This window comes from Pelodiscus sinensis, chromosome 4 (assembly GCF_052426305.1).
Source record: "Pelodiscus sinensis isolate ZL-2025 chromosome 4, ASM5242630v1, whole genome shotgun sequence".
Lineage (NCBI taxonomy): Eukaryota > Metazoa > Chordata > Testudines > Trionychidae > Pelodiscus > Pelodiscus sinensis.
The window spans coordinates 95,144,959-95,166,007 of record NC_143055.1 but is presented as its reverse complement, the minus strand read 5'-3'; the positions used below and the strand labels follow the sequence as shown (position 1 = coordinate 95,166,007).

Sequence of the window (21,049 nt, the reverse complement as noted above, 5' to 3'; positions counted from 1 at the left end):
GTTTCTCCTTACATCTGAATTCGAGGATGGTTTCTTCTCCTCTTGGCTAGAAAGTTGATTCATAAAGAAACCACAGGGCCTGAGGTTTTGAAGTGGGGACTTTGCCATGATTGTGAATTTGGTTGTGAAATCTCAATTGGAGGCATGGGGGATTTTATTAGCCAGATGGGTTGGGAATATAATGGCTTCCTATTATAGATAGCAGAGATAAAACACCAGATTGCATCCATAGTCAAACAATGAACCTCTTCCACTTTGGCTAAAAGAATAAGTTCGTTAGATGGTAGAAGCAGTAGGCTCCTGTGTGAATCTGCTGCTAGGACTGGGGGGACAGAACATGTTCCCCCAACAGAAGAAGATTATTCTGTGTCCAAGTTACTCCTTTGTAGCCAACACCGACCATTAAAAATTATGGCTATGTTTGTCCACGTGGAATGTTCTCACTGAGCTGATAAACAAAGCTAATATTTTCTCTATGTTCACATGCCTCCTGAAGACCCCCTTCAACCATGGTGCTAACAAGAAACAACTAATAAATAATTGCAAGGTTAAGGGTAACTAGGAAAGTTTATCTAACATCTGTGTCACAATACTGTTATTATCAAACATTGCCTTATTGAGATGCAACCACCATGACAATTTTGTTTGTATGACGTGCCTATATTTTCCCCTCCACTTCATTTTTGTTTTGTCTCTTTTCAGACTTAAAACTCTTGCCACAAGAATTACACTTTTTATGTGTGCATGTTTGTACAGCAGCTAGCACAGAGTGGGCACGATCAGAAACAAATGATAAATTATATTTGTATGGAGATGAAAATGTATATACTGAACGGTGCATTATGCATTCTGTTTTTCAAAGGCTTTGGCTTTCTTAAATCCACACCTGGTAAACAGGATGCTAGCAATGAATGAAAAACTAATGCTTAAAATGTGATGATGCTCATATGCTAAGATATGGAACTGAATCAAGTTCACCTACAGTGATAAGTTACAAACAAACCAACCAACCCTCCTTTGTCCAAAAACTATGTACATTGCCATAATCCATGTAATTTCAAATGTAAGCCAATGGGCAAGGACAAAGTCTATATCACTCAGGTTACTTTCCCCAGTAACCAAACACAAATCTTTCCTCCCTGCCCACACATGAATTAGCTAACCAGGAACCCTGCAATGGGAGGTCTAGCCTTTCAGGTATGTCATTTTTAGACCACCCTACTAGACAAAGCAACAAGAACACAAAACCAAGGTCAAACAAGGCAGCCCCTGGTAATTGGATACTAATAATGGATTTAAGGTGTAAAGTTCACTTAAACTCTTACATCAACAGACTAAACAATCCAAATGAGGCTGACAAGATCTGTGTTAGAAAAAATGTTTTAATACTAGAAGCATATATTAAACACTTATATTAATCTTGATTGACTGGCTGCAGTCAGAACTGCTTCCTAAATAATAGCAATGTATCTGGATGCGATAATAATCACAAATGATTAAAATTGTACTGTAGCTGGTTTCCTATAACATCATTCTAAATGTAATTAATTATATTCACATCATTATCATGTGCTGTACCAACAACTTTCAGAATTTCAACTTGGGTTAGAAATCACATTGTTCTCAGGAGCAGAGAAAAGATGACAAAAATGTGCAAGCATGACTGTCCTGATGTTAACAGGAAAACATGCTGAAGTAGTAAATATAAGCAGTGGGCTGATACTAATGATCCTAATAGTGCTCTGAAGGATGGTTGGGTAAAAGTAATTAGTACAACTAGTACAATGGCTGATTCTCCCTTTTCTTCTGTGTTAGCCTTTGGTTCAACGTTGTGGTCTTTGTGCATTTTTTTTTTCAGGTTGGAGGTGCAAGAAACTCAAGATGACACAGGCATGGTCTTATGGAGCTGCTGGTACCATGGGAAGAAAAGGCCACTTCTCTAAGGTGAGTTCCCTTGAGCTGCATTTCTCCCACTAACCCTTTTAATAAGGACACTGATGTATAGAAAGAAGGGGTTTTGTGAGTCATTTTCAGATGAAGTAGTTGCATTGCAAAGAACTTGAAAATGAGGTAAAAAGGTAGTTTACAAAGAAAACTTGGGCAATGTTTGAAGCCCACACATGAACCCTTCCTCATCTTTGTACATCTTTTGGTGCTTTTTACACCTGGGAAAACCATTTTGTATGTTTTCAATTTCATTGCTGTTTTTACCATGAGCCAGAATAATTTTATTGAGCACATGAATTTTGTTTTATAAATCATTTGGGTAGCATTTGGGGGCCTGTTAGAAATAATTGCTGATTTGTAGGTATTGATACAGAATTTAGTGTATTCATTTGGTGATGGGACAACAGAAGGTCCTTATCTGGCCGTTATTTTTCTGATGACAGAAACATTCTGGGGTGCACAGTCCATTAGAGAAGAGGGGGATGACATCCAGTATACTGGATGACATCATGCATACTACTACTACCTGGAGGCAAGGACATCTCTAGAACTCCACTGGGCATAAAATGTCATAGCTCCACTGATATCAATGAGGATCTTCCCTCATAGGTGTCCTTCCAGTCAGTGTGATCTCTCATGCAGGAAAAAAAAAGTGACACTTTGGGGATAAATAAGCATGTTCCTCATACAGCCGTTGCCACTGCACTGGCCCTTTGAACCATTCCATATGTGTACTATTCCATCGTTTTGCACAGCATACCAGCTGGCTTAGGTATCTGCCATTAGTGAGTCCTGAATATCCTCAGCTGTAACTACTGGTTATTCAGAATCCCGGCAGAATCTTCTATGTGGATAGCTTCAAAAGGATCTACTATAAGTAAGGGAGTCTCTAGGATTCAGCAAGTGTATTCAGCCTCAAAATATGAGCATGTAGGCAGCAGTATGCTAAGGTTCAGTGAACAGTCTATCCCTGAGAGTTTAAAAAGTTATATCATAGCATTTATATTTTACTTGATTGTAGTTACTTTTGGCACATCTGTACCATCTAGTGGCTCCTACATCTACTATTAGCAAGCTGCCTGAGTTGGGAATTTCCCTCACTTCTTATTGAAGCATTGCATGACCAGACCTACATGGAAAAGGGAAGCATAAGTATTTCATTGTTTCACAGAGTATTTATTTCATATTTTGTCCAGATAGTTTTATTAACCTGCTCAAGGACAGATTGATCTGAGTCTGATGTGAATAAAAAAAAGCAACATTTACCTTTTAGGGTCAACAATCTTGTAGAGTTTCCCATTGTGAGACTGTGTCATGCTTTTGCTGCTTGATAAAATGTACACCTCACCTGTTAAAGAAATAGATTAAGTAAATTAGGGTTCTTCAGTAATATTCCATACCTTTGACTTATCTAGCTTTATTTGCAAGATAGTGAAAACCTCATTAAATAAATACCTTTCATCATTGGAAAATAAAATGTAATTGTACTGTTTGGAAACATGTATGAAAAAATTCTTACCAATTAAAACTAGAAACATGACAAATACTTTGTCATGTAAATTGAAACCAAATTCTTTGCTTTTAACATTTCGTAGGGCTAGTTGCAGATTTCTGAATTTCAAAATTTAGAAAAAATTTCAAAATTTGAGAGACAGGGAAAGAAGGGAATATTTCATCTGCCCATTCAATAGCTTTGCTATTGAAATATGGAGTTATATAAATGTAGATTTTTTTTGTGATGTATGTGCCATATATGACAGGCTCTTTATTACAAAGATGATTAACTTCCTGTAGGCCAGGGGTGGCCAACCCTTTACAGACGAAGAGTCAAAATAGTGGTGGATACAGCGCAAAGAGCCGAGGGGAAAAAAGTTGAGCCAAAAACACAAAAAACACAGTTTGCCCTTTTAAGAGCAGAGCAGACATTGCCCTTTAAAGGTGGCCATTTTGAAGTCTGCATGGGATGCTGCAACTCCGGCTCTGTCTTTCAGAGGGGGCGGGAGAGTGTTGGCTCTTTGCAGAATCCTTACTTTCGCTTTGCCATGCTGCCCCTTTAAGAACCACGGGTGCGGGTGCCACAATTTTTTCTTTGAAGAGCCATGGGTTGGCCATCCCTGCTGTAGGCTATTTAGACTAATATTGTACAGTTTAAAAACTTTCTAGGACAGCTGTAGAACCCCACTGGACGCATATACTAGAAAGCATCTAACATGAAGCATTTTACTTTCTCATGGTGGTGGTGTCTGCGCATTTGTTGTTCCTAAAAGCAAAGTAGTAGCATCAACTAAAGCTAGAGGCTGTGCAGACCTGCTATGTGAAGCTGTAGTAAGCAACTTAGTATTGAACTGCAGCGCCGTTGGCACTCAAATCCTTGGCACGTATTAAGAAGGCATTCCTGCCAATTGTCCCAATGCATTTAATAATCTTTTGATGTTGTGAGTGTGAAATCAAACTGATTCTTCCATTACACCAAATTCAGGATTTGAACTCAGGTTTCTAAAGGTGAAAGCTAGGGCCCTATCATTCTATGATCCTGAACTTCCATAGAAAATGTTTAAATGAGTATTGAGAGGCAAATATAAATGAGATATTAATTTAAGAAAATCTCTCATTGGTCCTTACACAAAATCCAGTTAGCATGAATAAGAATTTTAACAGCTGAAAAGGGAGGAATAAATGATAGATGTTTTCATTCAATTCATGATCTCTTTTTGGGGTGTATCTCATGCTTGTGGAACTTAAACTACATTTGTGTCTTTTTCTTAAGTTCATACCCTCTGTGTTCAGATGAAGACTAAAAATAGGGACCTTCACCGCTTCTGCCGCCTCATGCTCACTCTTCCTGTTGCTTCCTACATAGATGCTCAGGAGTAGGAGAGATAATACTATGGTAATCTTGGTCGAAGAATTAAAAGCAATTCTATGGCGTAGAGACAGACACAATTAAACAACTACTATAATTCTATATCAGGGGTGGAGAACCTCAGGTCTGGGGGCCAAATAAGGCCCCTGGCTTGCCTGGATTGGGCCCCCAAGGCTCAGGGCTCCCCCCAACATTGGGGAACTGGCACTGGCACCCTAGGGCCCCCCTCCAGCCCCACTGTGGGTGTGGAGCAAACAAAATCTACTAGCCTGAGCCCCCACTAGGTGTGCAAGGTCAATATGGGGAGTGTTTTTCCCCTTCTCAATCAGGAGCCACGTCAGTGAAGGGTTTGGGGTTGTTTTTTGCTTCTGACTTGTGTGCGTCCTCTGACTGATTTTTGTGTGGGTCGCAAAAAAGAGGCTCTCCACCCCTGTTCTATATGGTGAAACACATAATTTTGGTGAGATTTATTTTGTAATTTAGTAATATATTTCTACTATACCCAATTCATCTTCACCGAATCCCAAAATGTGACCTGAAAAGAAGCCTCTGCATGAGCCACTGTTGCCAAGACATAGAGGTTTCTCTTGCCACTGTTTTGTCACAGGACTCTGTTGCAGCGTTAAAAAGTTTCTGTAATCAAACACACACAAGGCAAACTGTTATATAGCGTTTGGAAAGAGAACTTAAAATGTTCAGATAATAACAAGAATTTGCAGTATGTAGTTCCATGGATATTTCTATAAATTTAATCACAATATAGTAAATGTAGTTCTGCCATCCTCTCTCTTTCTCTCTCTCTCTCTCTCTCTCTCACACTCACACTCACACACACACACACACACACACTCACAGAACTATTTCTCTTGCATGTGGGTAAGCATTTGTCTTGCTTGGTATGACAGAATTGCACCCATTCCTCCAAAAGAAAGCATTACTTTTCTCCATCACTGATGTTTCTATGTGATTCCAAAATTCAAAGCTGTATGGCTAATCAGTTAGACTCCAGTCTTGCAAATAATGGCATATGTGCTTAAATGCTTGATCCATTAAAGTCAATGGCACTACTCTTGTACTTGATGTTAAGCATGGGCTTAGGTGTTTAGAGGATCAGGGTGGATTAGGAGGTCCCTGAGTATCATTTGGGGTCATGCCTCCATTTCAAACTTCTCCAGAGATCAAGTATCTCACCTCAGTTGCTATTTGTTAGACTGCCATGACTGAGAAAGCAGTCGTTCCTATTTTGTTTCCAAAGCTGGGGAGTCCTCAATGGTACTAACACACCGCAACTATTTTAATATACAAATATGCAAAATATTATTTTTGTTTAAACTGAATATTCAGGCTGTGATTTTCAGAAACATACCCATTGCGGTCTCCAAACACGTAACTTCCATAAAGTCTCTCAGACTGGCAACCTCGGTATATAAATCCACCAACCAATGGTCCACTACTGAATGGTTTGAATTCTAGAAGTGAAGGCTCAGTTTCTAAAAAGGAACTGCCATTGCATTAGGTCAAATGCAATTTCATATATTAAAAACAATCATGAAAATGCTGTATAAAGAAAAATTATTGTCATTTAAATTGCACCACTATTGAGTTCTACAAAATATATCAGTCAGAAAATTGAGCATAAAGGAAACCAGAAAACAGTATCTTAAACATAGAAGGCTATAGCCTAAGTAAACTGACAGAAGAAAACAGCCAAAGGAGTCTCATCTTAGTCTTACTGAAGTTGATGGGAGTTTTCCTATTGACTGTTATGTGACCAGAGTTTCACCCAGAGACTGGATCTGTTATACTTCAGTATTATAAATAATAAAGGGGGAGAATTAGGGATTTAAGAGTACAAGTTCTATTGACTTTCAGTAGGACTTGTACTTTTAAAAATCTTGCCGAAAGCTACCGTAATTTAGTGAATATAACCTGCAGGTTATATTTGTTTTTACAACCCCCCCCATGGGGTATACTTGGGTGCGGGGTATACAGAATTTTTTTTACTCACCAGGTGGTGAGCTCTCCGTCACCTCTTCCTGTGGCTGCGCAGCTGTTAGCCTCCGGGTGGGGGAGCACTCACTCCTCAGTTCCCAAGCACCTGCAGGTAGGGGTGGGGGAGCACTCATCCCTCTGCCCCTTCCTGTGGCTGGCAGGAACCGGGCGGTGAGCGCTCCCCCGCCCGGAGGCTGGTGGTTCCTGCTCCCCTGCCCCTTCCTGCGGCTGCACAGGAACCTGTGGGATGAGCATTCCCCCACCCGGAGGCTGGCGGCTGCGCTGGAACCTTGTGTGGTGAGTGGCTAATCTCTCCCCTCCACCCCCCTGCACCATAAATATACCTCCAGCAAATATACCCCCAGCACAGAAAAGTCTTGTATACCCCATGAGTTATATTCGTGTGCGGAGTATACAAGATTTTTTTTACTCAAATAGAAAAAACTGTGGGGTATATTCGGGTGCGGGGTATATTCGGGTGCGGATATATTCGCTAAATTATAGTACCTTCTTTTAAGGTCAGTTTCTTAATGCAAAGAGCCTTTACTGTTCAGTATCATGCATCAGTATTGCTGGCTGTAGTTTCTTATTAAGGCTGAGGCTGTTACACTGATGCTATGGTTGACAACACTCTCATGCATTTTTTCTTACAGAACTGCATTGTTAAATCTTATTACATAATCTCAACAATATTAATGTACAGACAATCCTATGTATGCTATCAAATTATATTTAAAGACTACATAGGTTGAAACCAAACTCAAATGTTATTACAATTATGTGATTTTAAATCAAAGTTACATCCAATAGATATTTTTATTTTACATGAATATGGTTGCAGTTGGACTGCCAGTTTAAGCGAATTTCCTAGATTAGATTATAAGCATAAGGGATTACATTATACATGGGGGCGGGAGGAGAAGAGAAATTATTATCTTATTTTATTTAAGCAACTGATCACTGCACGAGCTCTGGCAAGTTCTTCTAGATGGATACAATTTCATGCCACAATATTGCTTAGTTTGATCTTCAGTAGAGATGCAGTAAAAATTCCATTGGAGCAGTGGTTTACCAAATCCGTTTCAAACCAGGTTTTTCTTTGGCTTGGCTTTCATAAAACACACACACCAAATATGTGAAATAACTAAAACTGAAATGACTGTATTACTTATGTGGACTACTGCATGAGCCAGCTCAGCTGTGCTACTTTCAAAGTACAGTACAGATTGGGGAAAAAATGGGTATACGTAAATCGGTGAAAGCACCTACATGGCTTATGTCCTATGAAATTACATTAGGCCTTAATACCATGCAGGTGACATTGCTTTGATCTTTACCCCACTTTACCATAATGAATTTAGAAGCCGTTAAATGTTTAATATAGGCAGAAGCTCTGAATTGAGGTCATCTGGCTTGTCTGAATCTAGAAGTGTCCTCAGCAAGTATCAAACTTTTAACGTTATATGTAATTCATAGAATTATTTAGAAATAATAGTACCAAGCCCATAGAAATTATGTGCAATTCTTTAAAACTAAGTTTTATACTGTGTGCCATGTTATGACTTGTAAAGTAATATTTTATTGCACATTTCTCAACAGCACATATTTAATGAAATTTAAAGAGTTCAATACTTTCACTATTTGGTTGTTGTAATGGTTTCCCAGTCACTGCTAGGGCACCTTCTGGCTGTTTTGGAGGTTGCAGGGCATACCCACTATATGTCCAACATATGTTCAAAAAAATGTAGCCATATAGTGAAATGACATAACGTGGGAAATTTTTTTCCTGCAGCTGACTTCCATTTGGTCTTTTTTTTGGTCAATGTAAGAGTGGGGAATGGGAGGATTTATAATCCAACAGTTCCTACAAGCATCAGCGACGTTAGTGCAGAACCGTCGTATAGCGGGGATGCTTAATAGCTCTTTCCAGATCTTATGCCCTCTTTTTCCACTCATTTGCTTGTCTTGCTGCTTCTCTCTCTCTCTGACTCAGGGTGCTCTCACTTCATGGCTTGCCCCTCCTGCCAGGTCATTATAGTTCTCCCCTTCCCAGGTATCCAAGTCCTTCCATACATATTTCATCTGGCAGTCTTCCCATCCAGTTGGGGCATGGGAGAGGGACTGGGGTGCTGAGTCTGAGAGGGAGATTGGGTGCAGAAAAGGCTCAGGGCTGGGAGTTGCATGGTGAAACAGTTTGTCGGAGCCGGCTGGTGCTTCCCTCAGCTGGCTCCCCAGAAGCAGTGACATCTCCCTCAGGCACTGTAGCTCTCATTAGCCCCAGTTCCAAGACAGTGGGAACTGTGGAGCCAGCACTCATGGCAGAGGCAGCACGCAGAGCCCCAGTCCAAGGAGCTGGCGGGAAATGTCATTACTTCCAGGGACTGCCCCAGCAGACCAGGGACACCCGGAGCAGCTTTTCTCGCCCCGGAACTCGCGGTGGCGGGACCACTGCGCGTCTGGGTGGTCCCACCGCCCGCGAGTTCCGGGGCGAGAAAAGCTCCATTCGTAAGTGCGGATCTGACATAAGTCGGATCCGCGTAACTCGGGGACTGCCTGTACTTAAATTCTGTATGTGAAGCGGTTACATGTGAATGAGGGAGCATACATTTTCATCACTTCCTGATTGTTCAGAAAATTTTCTTTGAGCAGTCACATATGGTAACAAACATGTCTGACAGTCCTCAATCACTTACATTTTCTTTTCTTTTCTTTCCTTTATTTGCTTCTATTTTGTATCTTTCAATGGTTTCCTATTAAATTTACAATATTCCTTTTTATTTGTTTTTTCCTATTTTCCTATGGCAATGAACCGTAACATAGCAATATTATCATCTTTATTATTCCAAAGGTAATTCCAAAGGACCTTTCAAAGGCTGTTTTTCATAATAGTTTTACACTGGATAAAACTTACCATAGTCTTTCCCCTTTACTATTTGCAAAATTCTTGCGGAAGATCTATTCTTTGCATTTGAGTCGGAGCAAAGTATTGTTAAATTAATATTTACATCTGTTGGATGACGATCCACGGCACACCTGTGCATCAAAAAGGGTTAGAGAAGTCATAAAAGAGATGGTACGACAAAGGGAAGACCTAGTTGTACTTCTTATGGACTCTTATTTCTTTACTAATAGACTGAAGAGTCAAATTTTGAAGGACTATGCTCTTTGTGGTCTGTTTATTTTTGCAGCATATATTAATCGCTGTGCTCAGATCATAGAGAAAATAAGTCTGTGTATATAAGAAAGTATTCATACTCTTATGACAAAAAACCCTCCACTACCACCACCACCACCATCAAAACCCTTATGTCTCATGATCTATTCTGTAGACTTTTTTCCTATTTATCATCAAGCATTGAGCTCTGCTGAATAATGTTTGAAATGATTGGTACTTTAATTCTGTAAGGCTCACAAAATCTATGCTACTTGATTCTTATTACATAGTAGTTTTGGCCCCATGGAAAGGAATCAAAAGAACAACAGCTTCTTTTAACCAAACTGAATTTCTTCTGTTTTTCAAAGTATGGCCTTAAATGTTATGGGGCAATTCTACACTCCAGCACTACATCAGCATAGCTGCCCTGATGCAACTGCACCCCTGTAGCATATCTGGTGAAGAGGTGCTATGCCGATGATAGAATTATCTTCCATTGGCATAATTACTTCACTTTAGTGAGAAGTGGAAGCTACATCTGCGGGAGAACATCTCCTGCCAAAATAGTGCTGGTGTGGATAGTGCAAAACTTCAGTTGTTCAGAGGTAGGGCTTTTTTACACCACAAAGTGACATCAATTATTGACTTAAACTGTAGTGCGTAGACTTTCCTTTTAACGTTACCACCCCTAATTGCTGAACTACAAATTACATGGATCCCTTTGCTCTTTGTTATTGTTTGGACTGCACCAGATGTTTCTGTTTGTTTTCTAGTTGCCTTTTTTCCTTATTTAAGAAAAAAGTTTCACTATTTTAACCTCTCAACTATTCAGAACTATATTCCTCTACACTTCATTATAAGTTGGAGTGGCTACTTTAATTATCTTTTCTTTCATTAAGCTAACAGATGTCTCTGGCATGATTTTAAAAAACACTTTCGTTTCCGCCACTTCAAAACATGACACATTTCTTGAAAATTTTCTGTCCTTTTTTTCTATCAAATATATTTTTTGAACAGTGAGAAATCTGTACAAACATCTGAGGATTTTAAACAGCTTCCTGATGGCTTTATTAGCTGACTTCTGATGACTCTAGTATTATTGCTATCGAACTGCGAAAAATATTCCCTACTATATAGCATACCTTCACTCACTCCTTTATACAAAGATGTATTGAAAGATTTTTAATATAATACTAAGCATGTATCTTTGTATCTTCAGAAACACTTTACAATCATTAATATTTACATGCTTTCTCTCCCTCCATAATTACTATCTCCTTTTTCAGAGAGGGAATCCGAGGCATAGCTAATTGATTCGCCCAGTGACACAGAATAAGCATGTAACAGAGCTGTGAATAGAATGAAAAAGTTCCTGCATTTCACCTGCATATCTAGCTGACTCAGGCATGGGCAATAATTTTTGGCCGGGAGCCATTTCAGAAATTTTTGAAGTAGCCCTTGCCTGCCCCAGAAGGAGACGGCATCTCAGGTGGAAGGGGCAGGGCCAGGACACTAATGTGCTTCCTTGCCCACGGTCCCTGATTGGTCTGAGGGTGGGGGAGCACCTCCCCCCGAGAGATCCACCAGTTGCTTTGAAAAGATGGCAGTTCGCAGCACCCTTGGCGGTGGGAGGAGACTTTGTGCACTCCCCACTGTGCCGCTAGGTCAATCAAGGCCTGGGGGAAGGGGGAGCATGTGAAGTCTGCCTCCACCCTGCAAAGGAGTGCCATGCTTAGTCACCCGCCTGCTGAGCAGCAGCTGGCAGTTGACTCTAAATGCCAAGCCCCTTGCAGGGTGGGAGGAGACTCTATGCCCACCTCCCCTCCCCCGGGCCAATCAGGACTTGAGGGTAAGGGGAGCGTGAAAAGTCTTCTCCTGCCTGGCCCCCGTGTAAGCGCCATGCACTACTTGCTGGGCAGGATCAGGGTGGGAGGAGACTTCTTGCGCTCTCCTTGCCCCCCAGCTGTGATTGGCCTGGAGGGCGGTGGGAGCAGCAGGACCTCGCAGGCCAGATTAACCCATGGAGGCCCTCTTGACCACTCCTGAGCTAACTAAACCCTGCTATCTCTGATTAAACCCTTTAAAAAATAGTCAAATAATGGTAAAATACTACAGCAAATTTTCCATATTCTGAAAATAGACATATGGACAAGAATGCATTACTTCTTTTTTTTCCTTTTTAAAAATGAAATTAGTGTTCTGCGAAGAACTATACACTTTCTTTGCTCAGGACAGGTACAGCGTGAGCAACAGCAGTGCCAACTTCCTTGAACAATCTTATGAATTTGCCTCCATCTGTATCAAGAAGCCACTAACTCCAAGGGCAAGAAGATACTGTTGATCAGCTTCTATAACCCTATTTTCTTTGGGATCTCTGAAGGTATGAATTAATCTCAAATGCTGCAGTTGTTTTTTCTTATTTCGCCAGGCATCTGCTATGCTTTGGATAGATACAACCATTTAAGGGATGGTATTAAAGATACACTAGCTTGTACAAGACTATAAGAAACAACTTGTAGTCAAAGCAGCTTTGATTTGAAATAGTTCTCTGAAGAACTCCTGTATCCCACTGCCATATTTTCACTTTCATAATAGAGAAATGATTGTCCTCCTTACAAAGAAAGAGTAAACTGTGCTACTCAGTTGGAAATATAGTTACAAAACTCTGGTCCCAACTTGCCCTGACGGATGTTTTGCAAAGGCCTAGTTCCAGAAGGGTGCTATTCAAGATTCGGTGACATATTCCTTCCAATTATTATTATTATTTTGGTGTGCTAAACTCTACTTCTATGGGTAGATTTCTATCCTCTGATGTCTGTTGCTCCTGTTGGTTGTATAAAACATCTGAAAGCAGAATTGGTTCTGGAATTAGCAAACCTAAAACCACCTGGCTCACAACAGTATCTACTCCTCAACAATGACAAATACAACATACTTACCTGCCTGGATTGTGGAGTCCATGTGCAAAAATTTCTGGAGGTTGATTGGTGCTGTTAAAATGTGGGTTGCTCCGTGGTACAGAATAAGGAACATTGCACAAATCAGTATCTACATCCAGACGTAATACAGAACCTGTAAAATCACTGAGAAAGTTGGAAGATAACATAATTGATTTTAAAAAGTATTTCAGCTGAAGCACCATATAGATGAAATATAGCAATGAAGCAGTAAAGGGAACCATCTATTTCACACAGCCACATGTAGACTGGAATATACTAATCATGGGAACTACCATCCCTGAACTGATCAATGGTTCAGCTGGTTCATTATCCTGTCTCTGGCAGGATTATATTTAGTGCTCCTTTATGAAACAATCTACTAATGGGGAAGTTTCTTCAAACCCTGATAATTGGTTTATGCCTTGAAACATGAGGGTTTACGTCCCTTTTATGTTTCATCTTATCTAAGGTAGCTTGTGGATGTATTCATTATATAGCTATATGATGTGTGTGTTTGTGTATTTAATATGGGTTTAAATTCTGTTCTTGGATTAAAGAATGCTATCTAGTGGCAATGAGTTCCAAAGGTTAGCTGTAAAAATAAAATTCCTTTCATACTTTGAATAGAGTTCTGACAGGAATTGTTATAATAATAATTAATAAGAATTGTTTTGTTCGAAGGAATAGAACAAAGCAAAAACACTTTCTTATAACATTCATGATGGGGATGGGAAAAGGATAATTTTGTTTTATACTATTAAAACCTCTTTGCAAAAACATGAATTGACTAAGTATTAATTGCTTTCTGTCCTGCCCTATATATAATCTGTTTCAGTCTCCATTATTGTATATACATTTCCAAAAACATATTACATGTATTCTTCAGTCTGGCTCCCATGCACTTGTTGCAAAATCTACAGAACATCTACTTGTCTGCCAGAGGTAATGAGACCTGTGAGGGCAGCGTCTTCTCTCAGTTAATGAGGGAAGTTCTCTTCATCTGGACTCATACAATCATTATTCTAAATGACAAATCCGTGTTAGGCCAAGTGGACTTGAACACAATGAAACAGGGACAAGCAGATGGACAAAACTGCTCATGTACCCAGTTCTGATTGGCTGGTGTCCGGGAACAGAGGGAGCCTGTCTCCTGCTGGTTCAGGAGTGAGTACAGGCAGTCCCGACTTACGCGGATCCGACTTATGTCGGATCCGCACTTACGAACGGGGCTTTCTCGTCCCGGAGGTTGAGGTGGCGGATTGCTACCTGCGAGCTCCGGGGCGAGAGAGCCCCGTTCATAAGCTGCTCCGGTGCCCCTGGTCAGCTGGAGACCGTCTCCAGCAGACCAGGGGCACCGGGCGGGTTCCCGCGCTTCTGAGGCTTTGCCAGAGCAAAGCCTCAGAAACGCGGGGAACCGCCGCTGCTGCCGCTTCAGTCCGGGTGCCTGTGGTCTGCTGGGGACCGTCCCCAGCAGACCACAGGCACCGGGACTGAAGCGGCAGCAGCAGTGGTTCCCCGTGCCTCTGAGGCTTTGCTCTGGCAAAGCCTCTGAGGCGCGGGACCCCCACGCGGCTGCGGCTTCAGTCCGGGTGCCTGTGGTCTGCTGGGGACCGTCCCCAGCAGACCACAGGCACCGGGACTGAAGCTGCAGCCGCGGCGGGGTCCCGTGCCTCTGAGGCTTTGCCAGAGCAAAGCCTCAGAGGCGCGGCACCCCGCTGTCGCTGCGGCTCTGCTCCCCGTGTCCCTGGTCTGCTGGGGGGGGGGCGCAGCTAGTGTGCCCCCCCCCCCAGCAGACCAGGCTTTTGTTTTGGACCCTGGGGCAGAGCAGCTGGGGCGCTGCCGATTGGTCCTGCAGCGCCGCTCTGGGCACTACTGGACCAACCCAGCAGCACCCCAGGTGCTCTGCCCCAGGTCCTGATTCAGCCGCTGCTGGTCAGTTTCAGCAGCGGCTGAATCAGGACGCCTGGGGCAGAGCAGATGGGGTGCTGCTGGGTTGGTCCAGTAGCACCGAGGAGCGGCGCTACTGGAGCAACCCAGCAGCACCCCAGCTGCTCTGCCCCAGGCGTCCCCAAGTCAGCTTCTGCTGAAACTGACCAGCGCTGACTACAGGAGGCCCGAGGCAGAGTTGCTCTGCCCCGGGCTTCCTGGAATCAGCTGCTGATCAGTTTCAGCAGCAGCTTACTTGGGGACACCTGGGGTTCTTAAGTTGATTCTGTATGTAAGTCAGAACTGGCGGTCAGTTTCAGCAGCGGCTGAATCTGGACGCCAGTTCCGACTTACATACAGATTCAACTTAAGAACAAACCTACAGTCCCTATCTTGTACGTAACCCGGGGACTGCCTGTACTGATAACAGCAGCTGCTGCTAGCTGAAAAAGCGGTCAGGTTCATAAATGCTCTCTTAAAGAGTCAGCACTTCCCCCCTCTCGTTTGTTAATTATTTTACAGTGCGAATATTTGGAATAAAAATAGTAATAAAGTAAGCACTGCACACTCTGTATGCTGTGGTAATGGACATCAACATATCTGAATATGTAAAAAACAGCCAAAATACATATCAATATATTTTTCTATTAGGGTTTAACAGCGTGGTTAAAATTGCTATTAATTTTTTAAATCATTGATAGCACTAGTTCAAATTTAATCACAACTTCTGCAGACAGCTAATTAAATTCTTTGACACATGTATGAAAAAGTTTTTCAGCTTCAAAAATTTGCTGAAAATATTTGCGTAACTCATGCTTTGAAGTCAGTAATGCTTAGTAGCATGAGTAAGGTGAGCAGGCTTTGTCCCTCTGTACACAAATGTCTGCTGACACTAATTATTGTTGAATGGCAGAAGACAAGTAACTAAGAAAAAGGAATCTATTCATTGGGGGTTTTTGTACCTTAAACCATCCATCTCCTCCATATCATCTAGAGTGATCATTCCATCACCAAGGAAAATGTATAAGAAGCCATCTGGGCCAAAGAAAAGCTGTCCTCCTAGATGTTTTCTGTGTAGCTCTGCTACTTCTAGAAACACTCTTGATGTTCTCATATCAACCTGGTGTGGATTTTTCCTGTGGTACAGAGATATAAAAATAGACTCATATACTAAAAGGTCACAAGGGATCATCATGATCATCTAGTCTATCTCCAGCACCTTGCAGGCCACAGAACCTCACCCTCCCACTCCTGTAACAGATCTCTAATTTCTAGCTGAGTTACTGAAGTCCTCAAATCATGATTTAAAGCTATGGCATCCAACACATTAGCCACTAGCACCATGTGGCTATTTGGCCGGTTGAGGGTAGTTTGCTACAGCAGTAGGCACTATAGTGGCTACTGTTTCAGAACTTGTTGGACACCATGGATTTAAAGATTTCAAATTAAAGAAAATTCACCATTTACATTAATTTAAACCTGCAAATGATCCATGCCCCATGCACCAGAGGAAGGCAAACACTCCCCGCCCCGCCCCTCCCCTCCTCTCCTGGCTGGCTGCCAATCTGACCTAGGGAAATATTCCTTTCCAACCTCAAATTATGGAGGTAAGTTAGATCCTGAGCGTGTGGGGCAGACCCACCAGCCAGACACCTGGAAAAGAATTCTCTGCAGTAATTCAGATCCCTCCCCATTGAGCATCCCATCACTGGAAGTATTTACTGCTTAGCAGCCACTAACTAGCTACACGAGAGTCTTGATTTCTTATTTTTAACAATAAACTTAAATTCAGTCAAATGACAGAACTGAACAGTAAAACACTGAACAATTTCATAGAAATTGCCATGTCACAAAAGAGATTAGAGGATAATTTGGGAACATCTGTAATAAAAATGAGAATTGAAAGTGTATTAAAAACAGAATAATGCAATATTCTCACTGCTGTTCCAAAACTATTGTTTGAAATTAATCCAGAGGCACGTCCTGAAAGTATCTTAATATGCCCATTGTAAATGTTACAGCTCACTTTAAAAATAAGGAATATCAAAGATTGATGAGGGATGAACAATTTTTGATTTTTAGTCTTTTAATGATACCTAGATACTGTGTATTCTACGACCCTTAGGATGTGGTCATGAGGTCCAATGGCCCACCGTTCTTGGTTGGTAGTATACGACACATATAGCTTTCCATTTTTCTTATAATTGGGATGGAATGCAAGGCTTAACAGTCCTCTTTCATCTCCTCCCTGCAGCCAAATGAAAAACACAAAGAATTGTGAAGTTAATTATGTTCTTTATTGTATTTTAGCTGAAACCCCAAAAAAAGTCTTTCTTGTGGATAATCTTTACCCAAACTCTTTTCTTTCTTCCCTCACTACTGCACAGAAAGGATTATAAAACATTTCACTCTCGGCTACTCTTTAAGAGTTTGAACAAGACAATTGTCTTGTGTAGTTATCTATGCACAAGACTCTTACCCCACTTTTATGGAGTGATTTGTGTATGTAATCTTTGGGAAACCATGAAGACAAGTTTAAGTGCCGTGAAAAATTCTTTGCTGAGTTACTAGGTTGCTTGTAGTTTGTAGAAGACAAATAAAAAGGTCTGTAATCAGCAGTCACTTCTAATCCAAGTATCCAAAATCTAAAACACAGTGCTGGCTGCCAACTCCCACTGTCTTGGCAATATGTTTAGAAAACAGTTAAATTGCTTGTGTAATATGTAAACCTTTGTTTTACCCTGGAGGCAGCTACATTAGTTGTCACAACTATGGTGGTCTGTTCATCATAGCTAGCGTACTATAGGTAATAAGCAGTCTCAGTCTCTCTGCACAGAAACCATAGTTTTACATGTGGCCCTTCAATGGAAAGGTTTTTGTTATTTTTAAAAATAAAAATAGAAAATACCCAAACAACTTTTCTTGTTATGATTACCACCAAGATTAGTAGAGTTGTAGTTATGCATCAAGTGTATATAATATACTATGACAATGCAAATACCAGAATACTTATATAGAAGGCAATTTAATCTTCTGGCTTCTAAAAATATATGTAATTTTACCATTGCTTAAATTTCATTTTACTGTATATAAATAAAAAGAGAGCATATAGAGTTGTTTTACCCTTTAGATACTATACCATCTGTAGAAGAGCACAAAAATAAATAGAATATTTTAATCAATGGTTCAAATTAAATTCATATGTGATTGTTTACATCATGGCATTTGGTAGCTTAGGACAGGATTCCTTAGACTTTCAGAGCTGGTAATTTCCTTTAAAGACTAAGAAATACTTTTTTTATCTTCTTCCCCCAAGACTTTTAACTCCATTAATTAAAAAAAAATGTCCTGTTGCACCTTAGAGAATAACAAACAAATATATATAATATCATGAGCTTTCGTGGGCAAAACCCACTTCCTCAAATGAGCAGAGTGGAAAGAAAACCCACATCTAAAGACATGGGTTTTGCTCATGAAAGCTCATGATTCTCTCTTTCTCTCCCTTTTTGTTAGTCTCTACGGTACCAGAGAACTACCCATTGTTTTTAAAGTTACAGACTAACATAGTTACCCCTCTGAAACACCATTCAAATACAGGCAGTCCCTGGGTTACGTACAAGATAGGGACTGTAGGTTTGTTCTTAAGTTGAATTTGTATGTAAGTCGGAACTGGTACATATTGTAGGGGAAACTCTAGCCAAACATTTCTCCAGAGCTCAGTTTTATTCTCCCACACCTCACTTCCCTCAGTCCTTTATTCTTAAGCTGAGGTCTGCTGAGAAAAGCTGCTCTGCGTCTTCCTGGTCTGCTGGGGTGAGGGAGGGCCGCTAGCTTCGCGTCTCCCTGGTCTGCTGGGGGGAAGCAGCTAGTGCGGGGTTGCCTCACCCCGTTTGTAAGTAGGGATCCAATGTAAGTCGGATCCGTGTAACCCGGGGACTGTCTGTACAAGTAATTTTTTTTCAATATGAAGTTCTGAATTAAAAGGAGAGTGAGGTCTTTTAAATACACTTGCAATTCAGTGTTATGGACGTGCCTGTCTTGGCTGTTGAGGTATGTTCAACATGAGGCCTCATTTGGAAAATGTGCAGTTTGAATTTATTTTCACCTGTGAGATTATTGTGACACTTTGGTTTTATCACAACCACTGCAGAGAAACCTGACTTAGAGAAATGAGGATGAAAATAGGATGAGACCCTTCATAGTTTGTACAATTAAAGCTGGATCTTCCCCTCCCCCCCAGAGGAAGCCAAAATAAATGCAGCTCTTTCCTAGAAAAATGTAGTCAGAAAGTAAATCTGCCAAAGAAATCTTGCAGTGGCCTAGTCAGTGCTACTGAGTTACCAGCATCATAACTAAAGGGGTTGGTAATCCACTTTTTCTCCTTTGTGGTTCATCAAAACACAATCCCGCAGCTGGGTCTGAATTTATTGTAGTTGCTAATTTAGTTTGAGAGTTTTAACCAGCTTACCTTAATAGAAACAGGAAACAAATCTGAGGGTTTTTTAAAAAACAGAGAATATAAATTTCCAACTTTTCTGATGCATGATTCCACCCTGTTGTGTGTAGACAGCCACTCTTGTTGTCCCTTTGGACAGAATAATCAGCTCATTTAGATGCCCAAAAATGGCAATTCAAACAAATTCTACCACCCAAAGTGAATTACTGAGCTTCTATGGAGTTTGCTACTTTAGGTTCACACCTTCATGAAGGAGCTGGCACAGACTTCCAGACATTTTCTTACCAGTTAGAAATTGGTGGTGTATGAAACACTGACGCTGTAAGGCACTTTGTGTGGTGTTTTACAGCCATGTTACCAGATTAGTATTCTTACTTGTCACTGCTTTTGCACTGTTCCCACAGATGGCAATACATGGCCTTGCACTGAATGTGGAAAACCTTTATTGTCTCAGATGAGCAGTCTCCTCTTTACAAATTAGTAAGTCACCTTCAATCTTAGTAAACATCTTTCTCAAATGCTGGAACCTCTGCAGTACCAGAGACATCACTTGACTCATCAAGTTGTATTGTTAAGTATTTGCTTATGTTCAGCCATGTCACTAATACAGTATTTCAAATGTAGTAATTTCTGTAGGTTCTGTATCTTTTGAAACCATATTTACTGTACAGGTCAGGATATCATTTTCTGCAATGCTATGAGCTTTACATTGTTTAGTTTGTAGTAATACCAAATAAAATTTCTGTAGGGAGCTCATGTTGACACTGTGAATCAGAGTAGTCAAGACTTGATGATTTTTTTTAAGGTTTACATTTTTCTCTGGAAAAAAAAAATCCTCCGTTTTCTTTTTAGTAATAGATTTTTGGTTTCCAAACTCAACAGTAACACTTTAGGCTTCAGACTCTTGACAGCTGGTATGTTAGAAAATACTACAAATACTAAATTACTGATCAATATTTTCAACTAAATATCAATATCTCACTGTACATTTATCTTCACTATTTTGAATCTGGATTCTTGGACTAGTTTCTTAATTCATTTGCATCTACATTATATTGGAGTAACTCCATTGACTTCAACGGTGTTGATTCAGCAGTACTGAGGGTAGTTAAAAGAGCATTAAACAAGTATTTTTGTTTCAAGTCAGCGGCTATCACCTTGAGAACATGCAGAAGGAGAAGAGGTTTTGAGAAAAAATGTCAATCTATTTAATTTAGGTCAAATCAGTCAAGTTTTAAGGCTGACAGCTATAATTCTTTAACCCGTGTTATCTAATCCTTTTCCTGCCACATGCAAAATTGGACTCTATTATATATTTTCAAGTGGTTTGTCTAGTCCAGTGGTCACCAACCAGGAGATTGGGATCTACTAGTAGATCTTGGAGCCTCTGACAGGTGATCTTGACTGGTTTGTCCAAGAGGCTATTAAGTGTCGGCACTTGAGCTGCCCCTCTCCCCACTGTTATGCATCTCCTGCCCTTTGCCTTGGAGCTGTTTCCCTTTCCCACGCTGTATTCTATCTCCACAGAATGGAGGTGAGGAGCACAACAGAGTTTGGGATGTAGGGAGTTTGCTGGATGCTTTGAGAGGGGTGCAGGGCCAGGGAAGGGGTGAGCCTGCCTTAGCCCCACTGCACCACCACACAGGAGCCACTTGAGGTAAGCAGTGTCCAGCTGAAGCCTGCATCCTGAATCCCTGTCCCAGTCACGTACCCCTTCTTGCCCAAGCCCCTGCTCTAGTCCTGAGTGCTCCTAGACCCAAACTCCCTTACAG

At 41.0% G+C, this 21,049-nt stretch overlaps 1 protein-coding gene and 1 long non-coding RNA gene across 3 annotated transcripts in view; one reads left to right on the top strand and one right to left on the bottom strand.

Annotated features, from left to right (window-relative positions):
* Positions 1-21,049, top strand: part of LOC149524552 (uncharacterized) — a 157,801-nt gene that overhangs the window by 44,796 nt on the left and 91,956 nt on the right. Inside the window, exon 3 of the long non-coding RNA XR_016349465.1 lies at positions 1,859-1,944. This is a non-coding gene — a long non-coding RNA (uncharacterized LOC149524552). The remainder of the gene's footprint in view (positions 1-1,858; positions 1,945-21,049) is intronic.
* Positions 1-21,049, bottom strand: part of HHIP (hedgehog interacting protein) — a 110,126-nt gene that overhangs the window by 22,055 nt on the left and 67,022 nt on the right. For both annotated transcript variants that reach the window (XM_014577905.4, XM_006131776.5), the window contains exons 5-11: positions 16,918-17,069; positions 15,784-15,957; positions 12,896-13,039; positions 9,714-9,835; positions 6,177-6,300; positions 5,313-5,443; positions 3,214-3,295 (exon numbers count right to left, since the gene is read on the bottom strand). In XM_014577905.4, the coding sequence (XP_014433391.1) occupies positions 3,214-3,295; positions 5,313-5,443; positions 6,177-6,300; positions 9,714-9,835; positions 12,896-13,039; positions 15,784-15,957; positions 16,918-17,069 (929 nt within the window). The remainder of the gene's footprint in view (positions 1-3,213; positions 3,296-5,312; positions 5,444-6,176; positions 6,301-9,713; positions 9,836-12,895; positions 13,040-15,783; positions 15,958-16,917; positions 17,070-21,049) is intronic.